Here is a 20,706-nt window from a genome sequence, read left to right on the forward strand (position 1 = left end):
TAGTTAATATGTGACCTTTTACACACTAAAATGATTTCAATCAGCTCTACACAATGAGGGTGCAGAGACTTGACAAATGATTTATTAATAGAGCTGATGCCATGTGATTGTCCCCAAATCACTATCAAGATTTTCACAAACAAATGACCGTGCCCTGAGGTCAGAGGGGCAGAGTACTTCCTGCAGCGTGTGTGTTAAAGTCTCCATCCTGTGGTGTTCAGAGGACGAGGACCTGAACGAGCTAATTGCATTACATTATAAACAGAAGCTCTGACGGCGGTTGATGCTCTGTAGCCGGCGCATGAATTTAGAAAGATGAACAGACAGTTTTACTGTAACTACTTCATGGGCAGATGAAAGAAGAAGTGGCTCAACACTGATTTCACGTCGGGTCATGTTTTGGTTAGAGTCAGAGAGGTTCAATGTGGCATCATGAGTGCATTTACCTCAGCAAACACTCTGTACCAACAAATCCCTCTCAATATCAAATACATATTGTTATTTGACAAAAGAGGAGACCACCTGCGCTCTGTGAGAAGGATTTCTCACAGACTCACTCCACAAATGAGGAAAAAAAGATTAATAACAAGCATATCAGGAAAATCCTACTGATTACAGTTTAGCTGCTCTGTTTGCTCCATCAACACAGTACCTCAAACCATAAAATAACACCTGCTATCATTCTGTGTCAATTAAAGAGCTACGTTATCCACTCAAATCACAACAACACCACCGGCCTGCTTCCAATAGGTGATACATACTTTATGCTGAGCTTTATGGAGTCAAATCAGAAAACCCCAGAAACATTTTTCTCTCACTGGGGAAAATCTTGAGGATTTTATGAGCAGTAGACACCCTGCTGAGTTATGGACCACTTTGATAAATAAGTATCTCCCCCCCAAGAATTATATTCCTTACTGTTTGAAGAAGGCTTTTAGGCCTTCATGATGGCCCAATGTAACTGAACAATTAATCAACTAAATAACATTTTCAAATATTTTATGTGTGTAAAATGTTCTGCATAGAGGAGATTTATGATCACGACCTCAGTATCTCTGAGATTCTTACTATGGCCCTGCTTACAATGGCATTAGTTTCAAGGGCTGTTTATTTCCACATGTTAAAATCGAAGAAATGACATATGAATAAAGGAAACTGATGTGCAAGGGAAAAGGACAGATAAGATTAAAATGTACAATGTCACAGCAGACAGGAGAAGCTATAGAAAAAGAATATGTACAGTTAAGACAGGAAGTCTAAAAATAGAAACAATATGATATAAAAAGCAATATAAAATTGTGGCTCAGAGGTTGAGTGGGTCGTCCATCAATCAGAAAGGTCGCTGGTTCAAGGATTCAAGGATTCAAGGAACTTTATTTGTCATACCAACACACATTTACACATGAGGAGGTACGAAATTACGTTCTCAGGTCCTGTTTTAAGCCTCAATAAATATAGAATAAAATACAGAAAATAGAAAATAGAGGTCCTATATAAAATAGAAGTACTAAGAGGAAGAGCACTATAAAATAAAATAAAAATATAATTTACACCTCTATTAACATAAGTCGAAGTGTCCTTGGGCAAGACACTGAATGTGAAAGAATTAATCTCCTCCAACTCAGATTCCTCCTGTTTCAATGATGTGTGAGTGAGGATGTGATGTAAAAGCGCTTTGAGTGGTCAAAATGACTAGAAAGACGCTACACAACTACAGAGCATTTACCATTTAATATACATAATAAGAGGAATATAAAAAAAAAACCTACCTTCATGTAAATAAGCTTCACCCTGTTTGGGATAAATATCGATGTACTCTGCACATTACATTTGGTACACTTGGTACTGTTTCTAGTGTGTATTACACTTTGTATTTATTTACCTGCTACATGCAACATTTTGTACATTTTTATTTTACTTATTTATTGTTTGTATTCATGGTGGTGGTCACTTTTTCTATCTATCTATCTATCTATCTATCTATCTATCTATCTATCTATCTATCTATCTATCTATCTATCTATCTATCTATCTATCTATCTATCTATCTATCTATCCATAATCTATCTATCTATCTATCTATCTATCTATCTATCTATCTATCTATCTATCTATCTATCTATCTATCTATCTATCTATCTATCCATAATCTATCTATCTATCTATCTATCTATCTATCTATCTATCTATCTATCTATCTATCTATCTATTATCTATCTATCTATCTATCTATCTATCTATTATCTATCTATCTATCTATCTATTATCTATCTATCTATCTATCCATTATCTATCTATCTATCTATCTATCTATCTATCTATCTATCTATCTATCTATCTATCTATCTATCTATCTATCTATCTATCTATCCATTATCTATCTATCTATCTATCTATCTATCTATCTATCTATCTATCTATCTATCTATCTATCTATCTATCTATCTATCTATTATCTATCTATCTATCCATTATCTATCTATCTATCTATCTATCTATCTATCTATCTATCTATCTATCTATCTATCTATCTATCTATCTATGTTACTGTGTCCTGCTCCACTCAGCCTGCAGTGCGCTCATCGAGACAGTAGGTGGCGCCCCCGTTCTTCGGCTCCACTTCGGGTCCGACCTCGGGTTTCTCCGTGGTTTCCTCCTGCCTCCAGGTGCTGCACTGAACCCTTCCGCTCTCCGTACAGGAATGTGCAGACTGCATTACGTCAGTTATCCTGCCAGCGGCCAGAAAGCAGCTCCGTCCAGGAGGACAGAGGTTTCTCCTTTTTTCTGTGGGGAATTAAAGGGCGTTTTGTGTGTTGTTTTTTTTTTATTTCCCCGTCGCACTGACAGTCGGGAGTCCAGAGTGGACGACGGGACGCGGAGGAATGAAAGTTTGAAGCGGCGCGTCTCGGCTCTGCTGCTTCAGTATGAAAAGTTTGTAAAAGAGAAGTTTGAACATCGACGACACTCAGAAAGTAGATGGAGGAGCCGGGAGGTGAGGACTGCTTCAGGTTGTAGCTTCTCACTGAGGAGAGCTTACATTGTTTCTGTTTTTATAACTGCTGTTTTATACCTGCTGTGGCTGTACTTCAGTGTTACTGCACTGTGAGGACTCTCCCTCCTCCTTTCCTCCAGGTACAGATGAGTGTTACTGTGCGGGCTGTGGAGAGAAAATCCAGGACTCGTTTCACATCAAAGTCCTCCAGGACACCTGGCACAACGCCTGCTTTCAGTAAGTGTTGAAGTTTATCTTGAACTTTCCTGGCCTCTGTGCTGCTTACACTGTTTACTCAGTCCTAGTCTGATAAGTGAGTGCTTTCAGAGGAAGAAGAGGGGGAACACTTTGCACTGACATGGACACATTGTTTTGCTTTCTCTGTTGGTCAATATGCTGGCTGCTCTCTCTGTTTGGGTGTCCTTACAAACGGCCTTGTGGATTATCCCAGAAGCTTCTGTCTTGTAGCCTAAACATGGGCTTAGATCTGTTTTAACAGTTCACCATTGTTTTTTGTGCCCCTCTGTGCTAAATGCCCCCTGTAGCATGTCATTCCTGCCCCTGCCACAGCTGACCGACCTCCACACGGGGGGACATGGAGGTTCTTGAACCCAGCTTGGTCAGCGGTCAAACTCTCCTGGAGGACTTTACACAGGCTCTCTGCTCCGAGGCTTAATGATTGCCACACTGGAGCTGGAGTGAGCTCTCTGGCTTCCACAGGTCACTGCCTCGTGGTGAGATCTCTCTGTGCCGAGCAGTGAACCTGTGGCTGGGTGACATACTGTACATGCCAGCGTGATATAACGCTCATAGGTGGTTTCCCCCTCGCTTAACAGTAACATTCACATGTCCTCTTTGGAGTGAAGGTGGCTCTGATTCTTCTTCACGATCAAACTCCTGTCATGTGAGGTTTGAATTGGCCGCAGGATCACAGCAGCATTTTTAATGACGAGAACGTGTTAAATAGTCACTGCGCCTAGATTGACACTAACATCATAAAACAGATGACTGATAATTGGGTGCCTGAAGCTGTGAATGTAGCTGATTAGAGAGCAGCTTTTTTTCCCAGAAGCCACATACTGTAGAGTATATCCAAAAATCCTTTGGTTTTATGACTGCAGTTTGGCTCTGGTGGACTTCTGGCAAGTCCAAAAAGCCTCAAGAATAGAAGAAATGTAGTGCTGACTCTGTGTTGTCGTCTTCTGACAACTGAAATAGCCCTCTTGAAGTTTTGAGTCATTATCTAGTTGCACGTTGTCCTCACATAACCTGCGATTTCATCCTTTCCAAACACTGACTCTTCAATAACACACACAGCTCCTTGCATCATGATTGGTGACACAGCTGTGCTGCTGTCCATTGATCCATTGATTTTTTTTTTGGCATCCTCCTTCATGGCGACACCTTTGACATGTGAAGATATTAGATATTTTGCGTGTGGCAGTGTGGGAGGCCAGGCTGCAGTATTGTCATTCATCTAAATGTGCTGCGCTGTTTGTCCCTCTGAGGTTTGACTGCTGGCTTCAGAATTTCATTACAAAGGTTGAAATATCTCCACGCTGCGGTAATTTGACTCTCTGATCACTGCTGAGTCTCTTGCTGAGTCTCTGAACTTGTTGAGTTCAGTTTGTGCAGAAAAAATGAGATGTCCTTGTTAGTATGACACCCCCTGTGGTGCCCCTATTGTCTAACGTCCACATGCTGCCACTGTGGCCTCCATGCACCTCCACCTTGTGTAACATACTTACAGGATGACGTCACTCCCATTCCAGTAAACCTGGCAGTGTTATTGAGGCCTATAGGTGACGACTCTGCTGCGCTCTGCATTCCTAGACGGCGATTCAGAGATGCGAGTCCGCTTTCTCAGACACCGACTGAAGAATCCTGTCTTTTTTTTTGTTGTTTTTTTTTTTCCTTTCAAAGAAGGAAGACAAGCCACAGAAAGAGTATTGTGTTTCATATTTATTTACAACACAGGATGGGGCTTTACCTAATACCTATGAAATAGCAAATACATGAGTCACAGGTTCATGTAGAGAAACTTATTGTTTTTCTTTTATTGCTTCTCTTACTGGTTGGTACCACCTCTTACAATCTGTGCATCCTAGATCTCCTCACAGGCAGCACAGAACCAACAAGTTGATAAATCAGGAGTTGATAGTCAGAAAAGGAGTCTGCAGCCTTTCTGTGTTCAGTGTTAAGGCGAAAAAAAAGGACACATTTGCAGGTTTTAGCTTTTCAGATCTTTCATTTATTTGGTATTTTTGATAGTAACATTAGAGTATTTAGGATTTTGAACTCATTATTATTATTTGAATTTATTTCTTTTCTTTTCTAAACAAAATTAATTATTGAGAAAATAATCTGTTGCAGCTCTAATGCAACAAACAATTGCTAAAGTTCTTTTTATTTTTTTGGCATGTAATCTAAGCCTTGTTACATTGATAAGGTCCTGACCTTGTGGTTTGAAAGGAGAGAATAAAGTGTCCCTCTCCACGCCTTAGAACGAGGTTTCTGTGCCCTAACATGAACACAACAGTCACACACCCAAAGATAACATCCCATTAAAAGTGAAACACACCCTCTTCAGGTCTTCAAGCCACAGCTTACGGTCCCTCAATTCTATCTCCACTCCATACTCCAACAAAGGAATACACTCCTGCAGGAATGTGAATTTAAGGAAATGAGCAATGTTTGCTTTGTAGTGTTTGTGCAGGCAGGACCATTGCATTGTTCACTGAAGAACCACCTGAACGTGCCTGCCCCCCTTTCACCATAGCACACGGAGGGAAGTCAGGTGTTGTTATAAGCACTTTATTTTAATATATTATAGGGACTTAATGGACAGTAATTACAGTTTATCATCTGGTTTTGTTAAGGAAGGCTTTTTGTTCAGAGCAGGGTGGCCAAGATTTTTGTTATTCCTGCCGCACCTGGACAGATAACAAATGTCACACATAACAGCTGAGATACTCTCATCCTCGTCCATCAGTATCACTTGGCAGTACTAATACTGGTACTGATCCTACTAGTACTGTTGTGTATGTTGTAGCTTGAAAATATACAGCAGTTATGATATCTGACAAGGTAATATCCAAGACCGATTTCTGCTATTTACAGAAATCATTTAAACGAGTGCAGAGTTCAGGAAGTTCTGCTTGCAATGTTGTGGAGAACCACTCACCCACTCACCCTTCAGTCCTCAGCAAGTGTGGAGTCGATGGGATGAACAGCTCTCCAGATCTGTGAAGGTCATTCACACACAGACACAGATGGACAGAGATTCCCTCCTTTTATATGAGATGATGGTGCCACAGCTTCATCTGTCGGCCAAATGGCACCAAATATATACATATATATATATATATCTGCACGTGTGCAGCAAAAGTGGTTGCGATTGTGTAAAGTGTTCACGAGTTATGACATTTGTTGTAAAATGAGTTCTGCACACAGAATTTAAGCAAACTTTGAGGGACAGTTATAGCAAAGCTGTATGGACTATCAAAAGTCTGGAGGAGCAACATCTTCCTGCTTGGACCAGAGACGCTCTGTACCAAACTGGTTGATAACTGGTGAAAATGTGTAGGACAAATCTAGTAAATCTAGTAGCAAATGGGTGTGGATCATGTGTCTAGATTTGTCTAGACCTACAGAATCCAGAATCCAGGATACATACACACACACACACACACACACACACACACAGATTCCTTCCTTAATAGTTACGTGACTACAAGTCTTATTCAAATAGTTTCATAAACAGATACTCCAATTTTGTGTAATTCTGTGTCCAGACTGTGTGACATCTTTCACCCACTAATCAGATCTGTGGCCTTTAGTGCAGCTGTGGCCACAGCAGCACAACCACCATTACTCATGCAATCCTCACCCCAGCAAACTTTCAGCTCCGCTTCCCCTCATCATGTCACAGTGTGATGAACCAGGCTGGAGTCATCACCACGCTGACCTCGGGCTCATTTTAAATATTTGTTGCTTTCATCTCAGACGAACAGTCAGTTTATTTGCTCCCATTATATGTTACAACGGCAATAACACGGACGCTACTTGATGTTGAAGACTCCAACCTTGCTTACCAGTGCTTACCCCTCTCCCCACTTTCCTCTCCACAATAGACACAAACATGTGGTCTTCCCTCTGGAAGACGGCTCTTTCTTAACTAATGCCAGAAAATTTTGAAAAATGTGGAATCTTTGCCAAAGTCAATAAGCCTGGATCAACTATACCTGCAGTGCAGAGACCAACGTGATGCATGAGACTCAGCTGAAGGCTGCTGCCAGCACTGCACCAAAAGACTAAAAATGCATAAAAACCACATTCCCACTCAATGTAATGTTTTTGAGTTGTCACTTTGTCTTTCATACTTGAAATGCATGAGGCGTAAATGTGATATTCATAACGAGAATTAAGAGAGCATTTCCCAAAAGAGCAAAAGCATCAGCAGAGCTCTCACAGTCATGTTGGATCAGCCCGTAGCCCTGAGTTAGAAATAGCTACTAATCAAGAAGTCAGGACAGTGTCGGTGAAAACTTTATTATTGTAGTCATTCCTGAAAGCAACGTGCGTCACACGTGAATCTGAAGTCTCTTTCAGCATCCTTGATCAAATTACTTAGAAACCAAGGTAGAAACAGTCGGAGCATTTGCAAAGTCTGAATGCAGCAACAGTGCACAAAAGAAAAAAGAAAAGCAGGACTGCAGACATTTCAGTAACCTAATCTCTGACAGAGCAGTTCATCCATGATTGTATTCTGGCAGTCGAACCTGCTGCCACCATTTTGAATAACCAGTGCAGCTTGTTCGAGGAACGCTCATAGCCTACAGGTGCTTTCCAGTCTGCTAGCAGCTTTAGCATTCCTCACTCTGAACATTTTGTCCTGAAGTCACAGCCAGAAATGTCCCTTCTTCATCTTCCTCTCGGATGACAGTTTGGATCAATCCGCTGTTATTATGCAATAAACTGGAATGAACTACGACAAGTTCTTGATATTTATCTTTTTAAAATTGTTATTTTTGTAGCATTTCACCTGAATTAGACACTCAAAAGTAGACATTGGCTGAAAATATGGGGAGAAAGATTAGCAGACAATGAGATCAAGGCCTGACCCCAGGATGTTACATCTGTGATTTGTACCTTTGACCACAGGGCTAACAGGATGCTTTGTTATTATTTACACTGACCAAGGTAAGAAAATGCACAATGAGAAGTTTGTTAAGTGCCTGGAAGCAAAAACTGCACAATAAACAACCAGATGATCTGAGGACTTTGCCCCTGTAGAGATTTTTTTGAACCTGTTGTAACAGGATCTATAGGTTGATGTCAAAGTAGTCGAGCAGTTTCCTTCAAACAACTGGATCCTATTAAGGTGCAGGAAATTGGCAAAGTCTTTGGCAGCCTTGTTGGCAGCGTGCAGAGGCTAATGACCAAACGTTCCTTATACCCACCGTCTGCTAAGGCTGCCAGATTCTGCGTTCTCTAAGTGGAGCAAATCTTTGTGCTGTCTGTTTTTATTACACTATAATTCTGCACAAATAACGGCACCAATGCAAGACCCATCACATGTCAGGAATGAGGTATTTACTGTGCCCTCAACCTTGTTAAGAGGAAAGTACACGTCGTCGTCAGGAACATGCCCCCAGCTAATGTTCCTGTCTCATCCACCCTTGGAGTTGAAAGGTTTGTGTTCAGCAGTAAAATGAATGGTGTCTGAACCAGCTCTCTTGTTATTCAACATCATTCACTGCTATGTAATGTATGTAATAAGAGAAATGTTCACATAGTTTAACCAGTTTGGATTCTGGTTCAGATTTTTCTCTCAAACTTTTTGGTAAACTGCTGGTAGTTTGGTAGTCTAGTCTCTCTAAAAGTTAAATTCATAATAATAAGAACTTGATTAATTTTCTTAGTAGGTAAAGACATTTAATTTATCAATGAAGTCAGTCAGCCTCTTGAATGTGATGATTTGCTGCTTTTCTGTGATTTAAAACAACAAATGGCAACTTGTGATGAGTATTTCTAAAATATTTTTATTTTATACATTAAGAGATTAATAGATAATGAGAGTAACAGTGTTGCAGCGCTGCTGTGTTGAATTACCTGTGTGAGACAGAGTGGAGACACAGAGTGTCTGTTGTTATGCAGTATGAGAGCAGACCGGCAACATTATCAGCAGCATTATGCCAGAGTGTCTGCCACATCAGCTTGAAGGTGATTGCTTAAGGGGTGGAAAAGTCCCTGCTGAAAACACCAAGACTGTCTTTGTCCTCTCAGGTGCTCTGTGTGCTGTGACCACCTGACTAACTGGTACTATGAGAAGGATGGAAAGCTCTACTGTCGCAAACACTACTGGGAGAAGTTTGGAGAGCTCTGTCATGGCTGCTCTCTGCTCATGACCGGACCTGCCATGGTAAGTCTGCTGCGCTTTGTGTTTTTTACCCTTTTGGCAAGAGATTTTTAGGCTTGGTGTTGGTCTGTGGATGGATTAACATAAAAATTCATAAAACAAATACCATCTGAACCAAAACGTAATCAACTACAGTTGTACTTTAAAATCAGAGGAGAACTCTACTGATTTTACATGTCAAAGAATCACTGAGCCTGTAACAGCACTTGTATATCTTCTGTGACCTTTCTGGCTCGGAGACTATATAGTTTAGTTATTAACTGGGCGTGTGGATTGCGAAAGATGTTGGTATTTACCAGGCAGCAAGGATACAACAAAAGGGACTGTCAAGTTGCATTATTGGAAGTGTAAGATCAAGAGTATTTGAAGCCTTACCTGTGCAAGGGACTATATCTTCAAAATAGATGTTTGATTATGACCATTTGTAGCTTAAATCCCTCAACTTTATAGAAACTCTGGGTTTTTTTCTAGTGTAGAATGAGTAGTACAAGCTACAAGCACAAGTTAGTGTGCCTAAACTCCTGTTTGCTGATCTGTCATTGCGGGAGACTTCAGTCTAATAAAGCCCAGCACTGGGTCAAGGCTATTAGACCACTGTTGCTTCATGGGATTGCCAGGCTTTTAAAGTATGCTTTGCCATGATCGTATAACAACAATTGCCAACAATTTCCTCCTCTACTTAAATAATACCAGAGTGCCCACAGAGCATGTCAATGCTGTTTGTGTTCCAGTTACTCCCTCCTCCTCCAGATTAGTACTAACATGCATTAAAAGGCAGGGGGGGTGTTTCTGTGGCAATTATTACATTTACAGATGAGTGATACTTTACATTGGCTGCTGCTGATCGTAGCACATTGGGCTCTGGACCTCACTAGTGAATTCCCCCTTGAGGCCCCATTATGTTCTCTCTCTGTACAGAAGTTCTTCACAGTTCACTTCCCGAAAATACTCAGAGGATCTAGTGGGAAGACGCTAGAACATGAGGTGGTTTTGGAGCCCATCATGTTCAGTCCTCTGTGGTGAGGCGGTCCTGTAGATATTTCCCACAGTCCGCCACTCATCTCATCGCGTGCACTGATGGGCTTTCAGAGATTAAGTGTCTGTTGTGAAAGACGATGTAACTTTTATGAGAAAAATAACATTTTTTCCTCTACAAATTTGATTCATAAGGAATCAAATGCATTCTTGCTCACTCCTATTCTGTCTGGAGTTTTGCTGCTACAGCTTTACTTGGTTGGGTTTGACTGAGGAGCTTACAGGCTACTGTTAGTAAGCTTTGGCCAGGTATTACTATGTAAATTACATTATTAGGTTAGTCCACTGACACTTTTGTTAAGCTATGTTTTAGCATTTACCATTATGCTGTACTTGCTACTTGTGGCCACATTTCAGCAAAAGGTTATGCAGTGTTGCTTTGAAGGAAATTCATGCGTTTACTTTTTGGTTAATTTTCACCATCACAGGTTTTGTCTTAGTCATGTTACAGCAGACTGAACAGTCCTTTGATGCAAAGACCTTGATGAAAGTTAGTAGTCTTTACCGTTCAGTTTACACTGATTGGCCGTGCCTGCAGACTGACATATGCTATCAATTAGATTTCTTAAAAATGGTATTCACTGAAATGTAGAGGGCAATGCACCATCGAAGAAGTAATAGTAAAAGTCAAATCTAGCATCAGAGAAACTGATGTATGTTGAGTTGAATCCAAACGTCGGCTTTGATTTAGTATCTACAAGTTGAAACATGAAATTCAGAGTGGCAGCAGCTCTTGCTGGTCACAACCAGGGTCACTTGTCTAACATGGAGCCAGGCTGAAGTTTTTTCTTTTTGCCACCAAGCAACGCTCACAATGGAGGCTTCTATTTAGTATTGGCATCCTGCTTCATCAGCCAGTGAAGCCAAGTGTTTTTGGCAGAGCTGATTTGGCACCACAGCCTCGCGGTCAGAAAGAGAATCATTGTGGGCCATCAGCAGAGGAGGGTCATGCAGAGCTGCTGATGCTTGTAAAGCATTCAAGTCCAAAACACTGTTTTTTTTGTCCTTCTTATAATTATTCATTTTATTATTTCTGTTGATTGAGGATGTATTTTTGTGTATTTGACTAACATAACATGTAATTTATCAGCTTCTGCTGTCCAGTGTCACAGCATCTACCGCTCCATAATCAAACCTTCTGAGTTCTTCTTCACACTGATCTTGTTTTGCCAGGTTAGTGCAGGTTGTGACCTTGATCAGTGGTGGTGGTTGTGGTCTTGGCTCGAAGGCAGGGAGTTACAGACTCCTGAGATGTCACAATGATTTGGCTGACATCACTCTAATCGGTCTGTGGCAGCGGGGAACCCTTTCCCAGCACTGAGACACTGAGTCAGAGCGGTGGCTAATGTGGGAAAAAATACCGGTATCAACTTTCAATGTACTTACATTGTAGATAACTAACTCATTTTATTACTGTGTCCCAAATCCATGTGTGTATTCGTACAAGAAAAGTGACAAACTAAAGTCAGTATGACAACCCTTGATGGACATGATTCTCCCACAATGTAGGCAATAGTGGAGCTGCTCACAGCTGGAAAACAAGACAAGAAATGTAAAAAACTTTAGTTGGTAGAGGCATTCTAAAGTTGTAGTTCGATTAACACCCAACAATGCGTGTGTTGCATATATAATTCTACTAAGAAAACCTTTATTTAATATTGCACTTTAACCAGTTTCTATCAAAAGAAGTTTTTCCTGTGCACAATTAGACACATTGGGCCTCATGCTAGAACCACTTGTGTGAACACATTTGCACCACATTTGCACACATTCACCAGTTTTCTGGTATTTAGGATTTTAGGCACAAACGAATGTGACGAGTGGTCCAGATGTGTGGGACCTGTACAGGTTGTCTGCCTCTCTCCACTGGGAAAATACTTGTTTGATCTGAAATCATAATGCCTTTTATCTCAATGAATTTAAACGTGAGACTGTAACTGAGTAAAATAAAATGCTTAAATAAGGTTCTTGAGATTTTCTGATTTTATTGTCATATTTTAGCAGCTTTCTGTCCACTATCATCCTCTAATCCTCCAGTGTTGACAGTGTAACATCACCTGCTGTCGGCTTTACCACTCTTTTGTGTAATATCTCCCCCTCTTTGATCTGGCAGCATTTGAAAAAAAAGTAAGAAAAGCTGAGGATAAGAATATGAAAATGTTTTTGCAGGACGCCTATTATCTGATCTTGCGTGAGAGAGCAGTAAAAAGTAAAAAAAAAAACAAGTGTAACTGAAATTTCAGAAAGGGAAATGGGACAGGCAGTGTTAATGAGAGAGAAAGCACATGACAGACTGTGAGCTGGTTTCAGAGGGTTCAAAGCAAGAACGTCAGCGAGTCGAGTGGTTCAGACCTGCAGAGGGAGGTGACATCATAGCAGATTCCAGACAGTGTGAGAGTAAAGCAGGTGTTACGACTGTGTCACAGTGGGTGGAGAGCAGAGAGCAAAAGGCAGCATGAGACGCTCATCTCTGACGAGCAAAACACAGCAGAGCCGGGCAGCAGCCTCACCGTCAGCACATCACTTCTCTCTGCTAGGAGCCGTGTGAATGTTTTGAGGATCAGACCATTTGTTTGTGGTTCCAGGTGGCCGGAGAACACAAGTATCACCCTGAGTGCTTCGTGTGTCTGAGCTGCAAGGTGGTGATTGAGGACAGGGATACCTACGCCTTAGTCGAGCGATCGAAACTCTACTGGTAAGACACCTGCGTGGCTCTTCTTAAAGCTGTTTGCAATATTTGATGCTGCTGGCTCAGGTTGATACGCCACTAAAATTAAATAAGTAATGGTGTCTCTGAATATCAGCACAACCTATTCTTTTAGTAGAGTTCTGCTTGTTACAAGAATTACATTTAATTTTAATGCAAAGTAGCATCTTCACAAGTGTTTTGTTAAATGTGTAGCGTTTCAGTTAATATGTGAATTTGTTATTCAAAGACTGGTTTGAAGAATTGCCCTCAAGCTGATGTTCATCCATAAGTGTTCATTATTAGTCACTTATTATTCAATAATGTAACAACATGTGTGGTGTCCACACGTGCAGAGATTCACCCCACTTCTCTGTTGTGTGCAGTGGAAAGTGCTACAAGCAGGTGGTCCTTACACCCATGTTGGAAAAGCGCTCGCACGACTCGGTCCTAGACTCCCTGCCCCACACTGTGACCCTCATCTCGATGCCCTCTGCAGCCAACGGCAAGAGGGGCCTCTCTGTCTCAGTGCTGAGGGACGTCAACGGTTCAGCAAGTGTTCAAGTCAAAGAGTAAGTGGGACAGCATGAGTAATGCTTTACGCCAGACTGATTATAGGCTTGCTAAGTAGCAGAGCACTGGTGTGTGCGCGCGTAAGTGGGCCACTGCCAGAAAAGGTAGTTATTGATAGTTTGATATGATGTAAGAGTGTGACCAAGTTCACTTTGACCTGATGTCTTTAAATCAGTACATTCCCTCCATGGTGCGAACACTCACATACGTGTTGGTGCCGTGTTGTTCCAGAGTCAAAGGGATGCTTATTAGTCCAGAGGTGCGAAATGCCATCCACGCTGGGGACAGGATCCTGGAGATTAATGGCCTTGCTGTCGGGACACTGATGGAGGAGGAGGTGGGTTTATACCTTGCCCACATCTCTGACACCCATGGGGTGATGTGTGTGATGTGAAATTCTTCAAGTGAAACCAATTAGCATCGTTGTTAAGTGCAAGTCCATTCCTTGAGTGCAATTTGCAAAGCTATGTTCTTGCTGTGTATCGACTGCACATGTGATTTTTGGCATTCCTCACATTCCTCCATCATTTATACATTCTTTGGCTGGGAGAGAACGGTATGTGGAATGACTGCACTTAAAAGATGTTCCCCACAACCTCACCCTCATTACAGTCATATCAACTGTCATCATTCACTGCTTGGGTTTTGCTTTTGTTTTTTGTTTGTAAGTTCCCAGCTCCAGTATCCTTTTCCTCCTGTAACACATTTCAATATTATATCCCGTCTCAAAAGAGTCACATTGTTTGTGTAACAATTCCTAACTAATCTAACTGTGCATGTGTAGAAGTACAAGCTGATACAGTTTAACATGACAATAGATACAATAAATCCCACATCCACAAGTGTTATGTATGATAATCATGGGTAATGTAGTTTGTGGTGCTGTTTAATTGTGTTGGGTTATATTCTACCTCATTTATATCAGTGAGGGTAGGCTAAATAACAGACAACACTTTTTTAGATTTAATTAGCCACAGTGAAGATGAAATCAAATTTTATTTATGCCGAGGAATGAGGGGAATCCCAGGAAGAGTGTGATCTATTCACTGGAACAACTCCTACCTCACCCTTACCTCTCGTTGGTTTTCATAGGTGGAGGATCTCATTCACCGCACCAGTCACACGCTGCAGCTGCTCATAGAGTACGACCCAGTCAGGCAGCGTTTAGATCGGCTCAGGCTGGGATCACCAAGAAACCGGCTGGGAGTCCCAGCCACCGCCCGCATGCGCCTGTCCTCCCCTTCTGATGCAGTCCTGGAGAGAACCGATGTGGTTGATGACGGCACACTGAAAAGGAGGTCTTTGAGGTAAAGCAGTCAAAAGCCATACAGCTTGCAATTGTGAGTCTGTAATGGACAAGAGATGACTGTACATAGTTTCTGTCATTTTTAGTCAACCATGTTCTCTTTACTCCAGACGCAGTAATAGCATATGCAAGTCACCCGGGCCAAATTCTCCTAAAGAGACACCTTTTATGACACGGGACATCGGGCGCTCTGAATCCCTGAGATCCTCCAGCAGCTGCTCTCATCGCATCTTCCGGCCATGTGACCTCATCCATGGAGAGATCCTAGGAAAAGGCTTCTTCGGGCAGGCCATCAAGGTCAGCATCCAACTATCATCGTCTCTTCATCTGTGTGTTTTACTCACTCCATTCAGTTGGTTCCTCTTGCGGTTGGCCTCAAGTAATACACGTGTTGCTTTTGTCCCACTGACAGGTGACTCATAAAGCCACAGGAGAGGTGATGGTGATGAAGGAGCTGATCCGTTGTGATGAGGAGACACAGAAAACTTTCCTAAAGGAGGTTGGTCATCTGGAGCAGGAGGCCTGCACTTCTTCACAGACAAACCAGAGTCCTCTGGCTCTGCAAGGAGCTTTGATTTGTTATAATCACAACTAAAAGCATGCCACATGCTCCCACAATTACCTCTTTGTACCTTGTTATTTTGAGTTTTTCCCCAAGGCTTGTGGGGCAAAAGTAATTTTAATTGTATTTAATTATTATATCCATTGATTTAGGTTTTTTTTTTTTTTTTTTAAATTAAATTAAATTTCACATATGTGGAAACTGATTCAAGTTGATGAGATTGCAAATGTTAACTCTACTTCTGTTCCTGCCCAAACTTCAGGTCAAAGTAATGCGAAGCCTTGATCATCCCCACGTTTTAAGATTCATCGGTGTGCTATACAAGGACAAGAGGCTGAATTTGATAACCGAGTATATCGAGGGAGGCACCCTGAAGGATTTCATCAGAGACAGGGTGAGTTAACTAGTTGATTCACTTAACCCAGTCCCTCTCCTCTTCCACAGCAGAGCACAAAAAAGCCCTTCACTGGCCACAGAAAGCTGTTTGCATTGTGGGAGGCGACTGACCTGAAGTAAACTCCTCACTGATAGAGGGCTCTCAGCTCAATAGTGGGCCGACTGGCATGTCAGCTGGTCAAGACGTAGAATGAAAAAAAGTTTGAGAAAATGTTCCTAGGTGAAATTAAAAGAGCTGCGCTCCCCTCCTCCCACTGCTGACTATTCAGCGAGGCACACGGCCCAGTGAGGAAAGGGAGAGTGTTTTTTGTCTCTAATTATGTTTAAACTGTGTGGGGCAGGGACAGTCTTGAATTTCATTTGTAACAGTTTAATTTAGTTCACTATTACTGTTGAATACTGTTTTCCTGTCTCTATCTTACAGCAAAATAATTTTGCATTTACCCCTATTGTGCATTATGTGGCCTCTGAGGGGGCCTCTATTCATTTCTCTCTTTTGTTTTTTTTTTCTTTGCTCGTGACTAACAGGACCTGTTTCCATGGGAGCAAAGGGTGAGCTTTGCAAAGAGCATCGCTTCTGGCATGGTGAGTTGGCCTCTTGCAAAGACATTACTGTAAGTGAAATCTTTGGCTGCTATTTTCAGCCGTGTAAATGTGCATGGCACATGGAAACTGTGTGAATAGTGCTGAAAAGTTTTACCATATAAAAATGAATTTTCTTGGACATGTGTGAATTTGATCTTCCTTGACTTTCCTCTTTGTTTCAGGCCTACCTTCACTCAATGAGCATCATACACAGAGACCTCAATTCTCACAACTGCCTGGTTAAACTGGTAGGTGACATGGCATCTTAGCAGCCATTACACATCATAAAATCTAATGAGAATAAGGGTGGGAACGATTTGTAGGTTTCATGAACTGAGTAAAAGTTGGCATGCTGTCAGTTGTAGAGTAAAAATAGTTCCCAGCGCTGTGATTTGCCAAAACAGTTGTGTCTATATTAAGAGGAGTTGTTTTAAAACCTTTTTTGATGCTTTAAGTGTGGCTCTTCACTGTAAATCAGGTTCAAAGTGAACAATTGAGTGTCATCTTTTAACAGGACAACACAGTGGTCGTTGCTGACTTTGGATTGTCCCGACTAATAGTAGAGGACAAAGTGAAGCCTCCACCTGAAAAACCCTCAACCAAGAAGAGGGTGTTCAGGCGCGTTGACCGAAAGAAGCGGTACACCGTCGTGGGAAACCCTTACTGGATGGCTCCAGAGATGCTAAATGGTGAGAATCTGACCATGAATAAATGACCACGTTAATTTTTAGAGGACGATTTATTCTGTGGGTCACTGAGTGCATTTACTTTATCCTTTTAATTGATGTTTTTTTCAGGTAAACGCTATGATGAGAAGGTGGACATTTTCTCCTTTGGAATTGTACTGTGTGAGGTAAGAACGTGCTTATTTCACTCACATTATCTGCTTTTCTGATAACATGGCTCGTGACTGCAGTGCTTTTGGTTGGCAATTGTAAAATACTGGATGTGGGAGCTTCGAGGCAAACATCAGTAACCGCTTCAAAAGCAGCTTTTCCTCACAGCTCTATCATCAGATCATGAAAACACAACATGATGGCACCTCGGTTTACCAAACAAACAAGTCTCTACAGATCTAAAATGCAAATGTGTACTTATGACATTATGCATTTTTTACCTTTGCTTATATTTCACAAGTTCAAATAGACAACAACAGCGATAGTAATTAAACAATCACAAATGTAATAACATTTCACTAAAAACACATCAGATAAGAAAAAAAGAAAATGATGTAGAAACACTCAGTAACATACAGCAGTGACACCACTTACATTAATGGGCTGAAGCATGTTATGGTTAAAGGTACAGTGTGTAGGATTCAGGAGGCTCTATTGGCAGAAATGGAATAATTATGTTTTCACTTGTGCATAATCACCTGAAATTAAGAATCATTGAGTTTTTGTTGGCTAAGAATGGGCCCTTAATATCTATTCACGGAGCGGGTCCTCTTCCTCGGAGTCTGCCATGTTTTTACGTACTTACGTTGATGTAGCACGAATCCACAGGCTGGAAGATGAAGAAGAAAGAAGAGGAATATCATTTGGTGTTGTGACAAACGGAAGTTCATTCTTTTTAATTGGCACAAGGAAAAGCATGGTCGGCCCCTGTATCTTCTCCTACATGCTTCGACAGGGAGGGGTAGTCAGTTAGTAGTAATCTCCAACGTCACTGCTAGATGCCACTGAATCCTACACGCTGCACCTTTTAATGCGTTCAGCCTGGCATTCCTAACGTGAGTGTCTCTACCTATCATTATTGGATTGATGCTTACCTCCTCCTCTGTCTCGTGTTTTCCAGATCATTGGAAAAGTCTATGCAGACCCCGAGTGCCTCCCCAGGACTCTGGACTTTGGCTTGAATGTTGGCAAGTTTGTGGAGAAGTTCCTCCCTGAAGACTGTCCGCCAGCTTTCTTTCCACTGGCTGTGGCCTGCTGCGACCTCACGCCAGACAACCGGTAAGCACCAACTGTCATTGTTTTTGTATGCAGCTTACACTTTATTGTGAAAAGTTTTTTACAGCGTTGCTTTGTTTGGTGCAACCCAGGCTGAAGCTGACAGTGTGTTGAAATAAATGAACAGTGGTAGATTGCTGGTGTGCAGCTGTGATATCTATAGGAATGATGGCGTGTACATCCACATGAGCAATGTGTCCACCTTCACCTTGAGAGACGGTGTCCAGCCAGTTATTTGATCTCTGCCGAAGCAGTTGTGGGAAGAAAACAGCTTATTTTCAGATGCCATCTTGACCTGCCTGCACGGGAGCATGTCTCTGCTGCCAGATTGCTTCCTCATGTTTTCTCTCAACCTTGTCAATCTGGTTTTAACCTCAAACCCCTGTTCTCCTCCTCCTCCCTCAGTCCACCTAGCCAGAAGCTGGAGGACTGGTTTGAAGCTCTGTCCCTAAACCAGGAGCTGGGGATCCACCTTCCAGCCGAACTGGATGAACTGCATCAGAGTCTGAGTCGACTCCACTGGCCAAAAGACGGCTCCCCAGCCCAGAGCACAAACCAGCCGTCAACCCCAACGGCGGCCTCTCCAGACTGTTCCAGTAAGACAGACAATTGCACCTAGGACCTGTGCCTCTTTTTTTTGACCCCTCTGAACTGCTGCACTAATACTGTGGATGAGAATAAGAGAAAATTGCATTGAGCCCGAGCCATATTAGAACTGGATAACCTGTGGTAGCTCTCTCTCTGTCTCCCTGTGTGGGACCTTAACTCTTGAGAGCGCCAGTGAACTGCAATGTTCGTGGAAAGACGCATTTCAAACAAGTGTTATTTACTTTTTTTAAACATTTTCTTAACACTACTCAGCCCCCACATACCTTGCACAGGGTTGTACTCATGTTTACTGTGTACAAAGACGATATGCGACTTTCTGCGGTCCTTTCCCTGACAGAAGATGATCATCTTCTAGTCCGCATGTGCCAGCAGTTATGTTTTTCTGGTTCTGAAGTTGTCGTGTGCTTTGTGTGGAATGCACAGATCAGTCCTTGCCCACACGAGGACTCACTTCACTGCAACGAAAACAAAGATGCTTGACTGGCTGATTGACTTGTCCAAGTAAACAGAGGGCAGGGCTTGAAGAAAACGGGTGTGACTTAATGCAGCAGTGGAAGCAAAACACACACTGACCCCGAATATTTGCATCACTCTGAGATTTGACACAAGATGGTGAAGGAATGTTTCTCGCTTTTTTTCATTGAAGCACCACTGATCTAAGTTTTGACGAGATGGTTACAAGTATGGTTCTGTACTTTGTAGTCTAATGATTGTAATTAATTTCTTAGAATGATGAGTGAACACATGTTTACCACACTGACATTTCGTTCAAAGTTTCTATCAAACGCCTGATGCCTGTTTTAGAAAAAAACATTTTGGAAAGTAGGACTGTTATTAATAATTGTCAGATATAACCATACAAGAGTGGCCCATAAAAGTTGCTTTGTACAGAAGAACTGGATTTGTTTTTTCTTAAGCAGTATATATAGAAATGTACATATTATGCCTCTAATTGGATTTCATTTTCTAATGGGAAGTCGAGATTTGTAGATTTTTTTTTTTTTTTTAGACATTTCGTTAACGATGGACGTTCTTGCCTCTCTGCCATCATCACGCAAGGTACTGACGACCAGTTGTAACCACTATTATTATTTATATAACTGTAGCGTTTCATAAATAAACTGTTTGAAAGTTGGCTTTTTTTTATTTATTATTATTCAGTTTTAAATGTGAGTAAAACTGTTGCTAAGCTTTTACAATTCAGGATCAGAGTTCAGTCAATGTTAAAACACACCGCAGAAATCATTCTGGGAGTAGGCATCACGCTGGGCTACTTCTATAAGAGGTCAGTGTCTAAATCACAGAACACTCACTTGTTTTTCTCTCGTTGAAGAGGCATTCAATCTGGCTCCACAATATCACTTTTACATTGTGTACATCTGCCTCTCTAAATCTCTTTGCCCCACGTAGTTATTATCTGAATCGGTTTTCTCAGTTGGCTGCAGTAAGGTATTAAAGAATTGCCAACAGAGGGAGCTGGTGCAAAACGTTCCCGCTGTGAACAAACGTTGAATAGTAAGTCAACCGTAAAAGCATTCCTGCTGTCTTACGTGTTTCTAGTGGGGAAAACAAATCCCTCTACCTTCATC

At 41.6% G+C, this 20,706-nt stretch overlaps 1 protein-coding gene across 1 annotated transcript; it reads left to right on the forward strand.

The window, feature by feature from the left end:
- Positions 1 to 2,876: 2,876 nt before the first annotated feature.
- Positions 2,877 to 20,252, forward strand: limk2 (LIM domain kinase 2). Its single transcript, XM_070833249.1, has 16 exons — positions 2,877 to 2,992; positions 3,133 to 3,229; positions 9,281 to 9,416; positions 13,034 to 13,143; positions 13,521 to 13,706; positions 13,939 to 14,044; positions 14,800 to 15,014; positions 15,124 to 15,310; positions 15,426 to 15,512; positions 15,838 to 15,969; positions 16,500 to 16,556; positions 16,739 to 16,804; positions 17,071 to 17,245; positions 17,354 to 17,409; positions 18,354 to 18,511; positions 18,914 to 20,252. The coding sequence occupies exons 1-16, from the start codon at positions 2,977 to 2,979 to the stop codon at positions 19,125 to 19,127; spliced, it is 1,998 nt and encodes a 665-aa protein (XP_070689350.1). The 5' UTR covers positions 2,877 to 2,976; the 3' UTR covers positions 19,128 to 20,252.
- The last annotated feature ends 454 nt before the right edge of the window (positions 20,253 to 20,706 follow it).

Source organism: Pempheris klunzingeri, chromosome 7 (genome assembly GCF_042242105.1).
Source record: "Pempheris klunzingeri isolate RE-2024b chromosome 7, fPemKlu1.hap1, whole genome shotgun sequence".
Taxonomy (NCBI): Eukaryota; Metazoa; Chordata; class Actinopteri; order Acropomatiformes; family Pempheridae; genus Pempheris; species Pempheris klunzingeri.

Coding starts and splice junctions, on each gene's coding strand:
- limk2 (XM_070833249.1), top strand. Junction 9,417..13,033: donor TCATGACCGGACCTGCCATG/GTAAGTCTGCTG, acceptor TTGTGGTTCCAG/GTGGCCGGAGAACACAAGTA. Junction 14,045..14,799: donor GGACACTGATGGAGGAGGAG/GTGGGTTTATAC, acceptor TGGTTTTCATAG/GTGGAGGATCTCATTCACCG.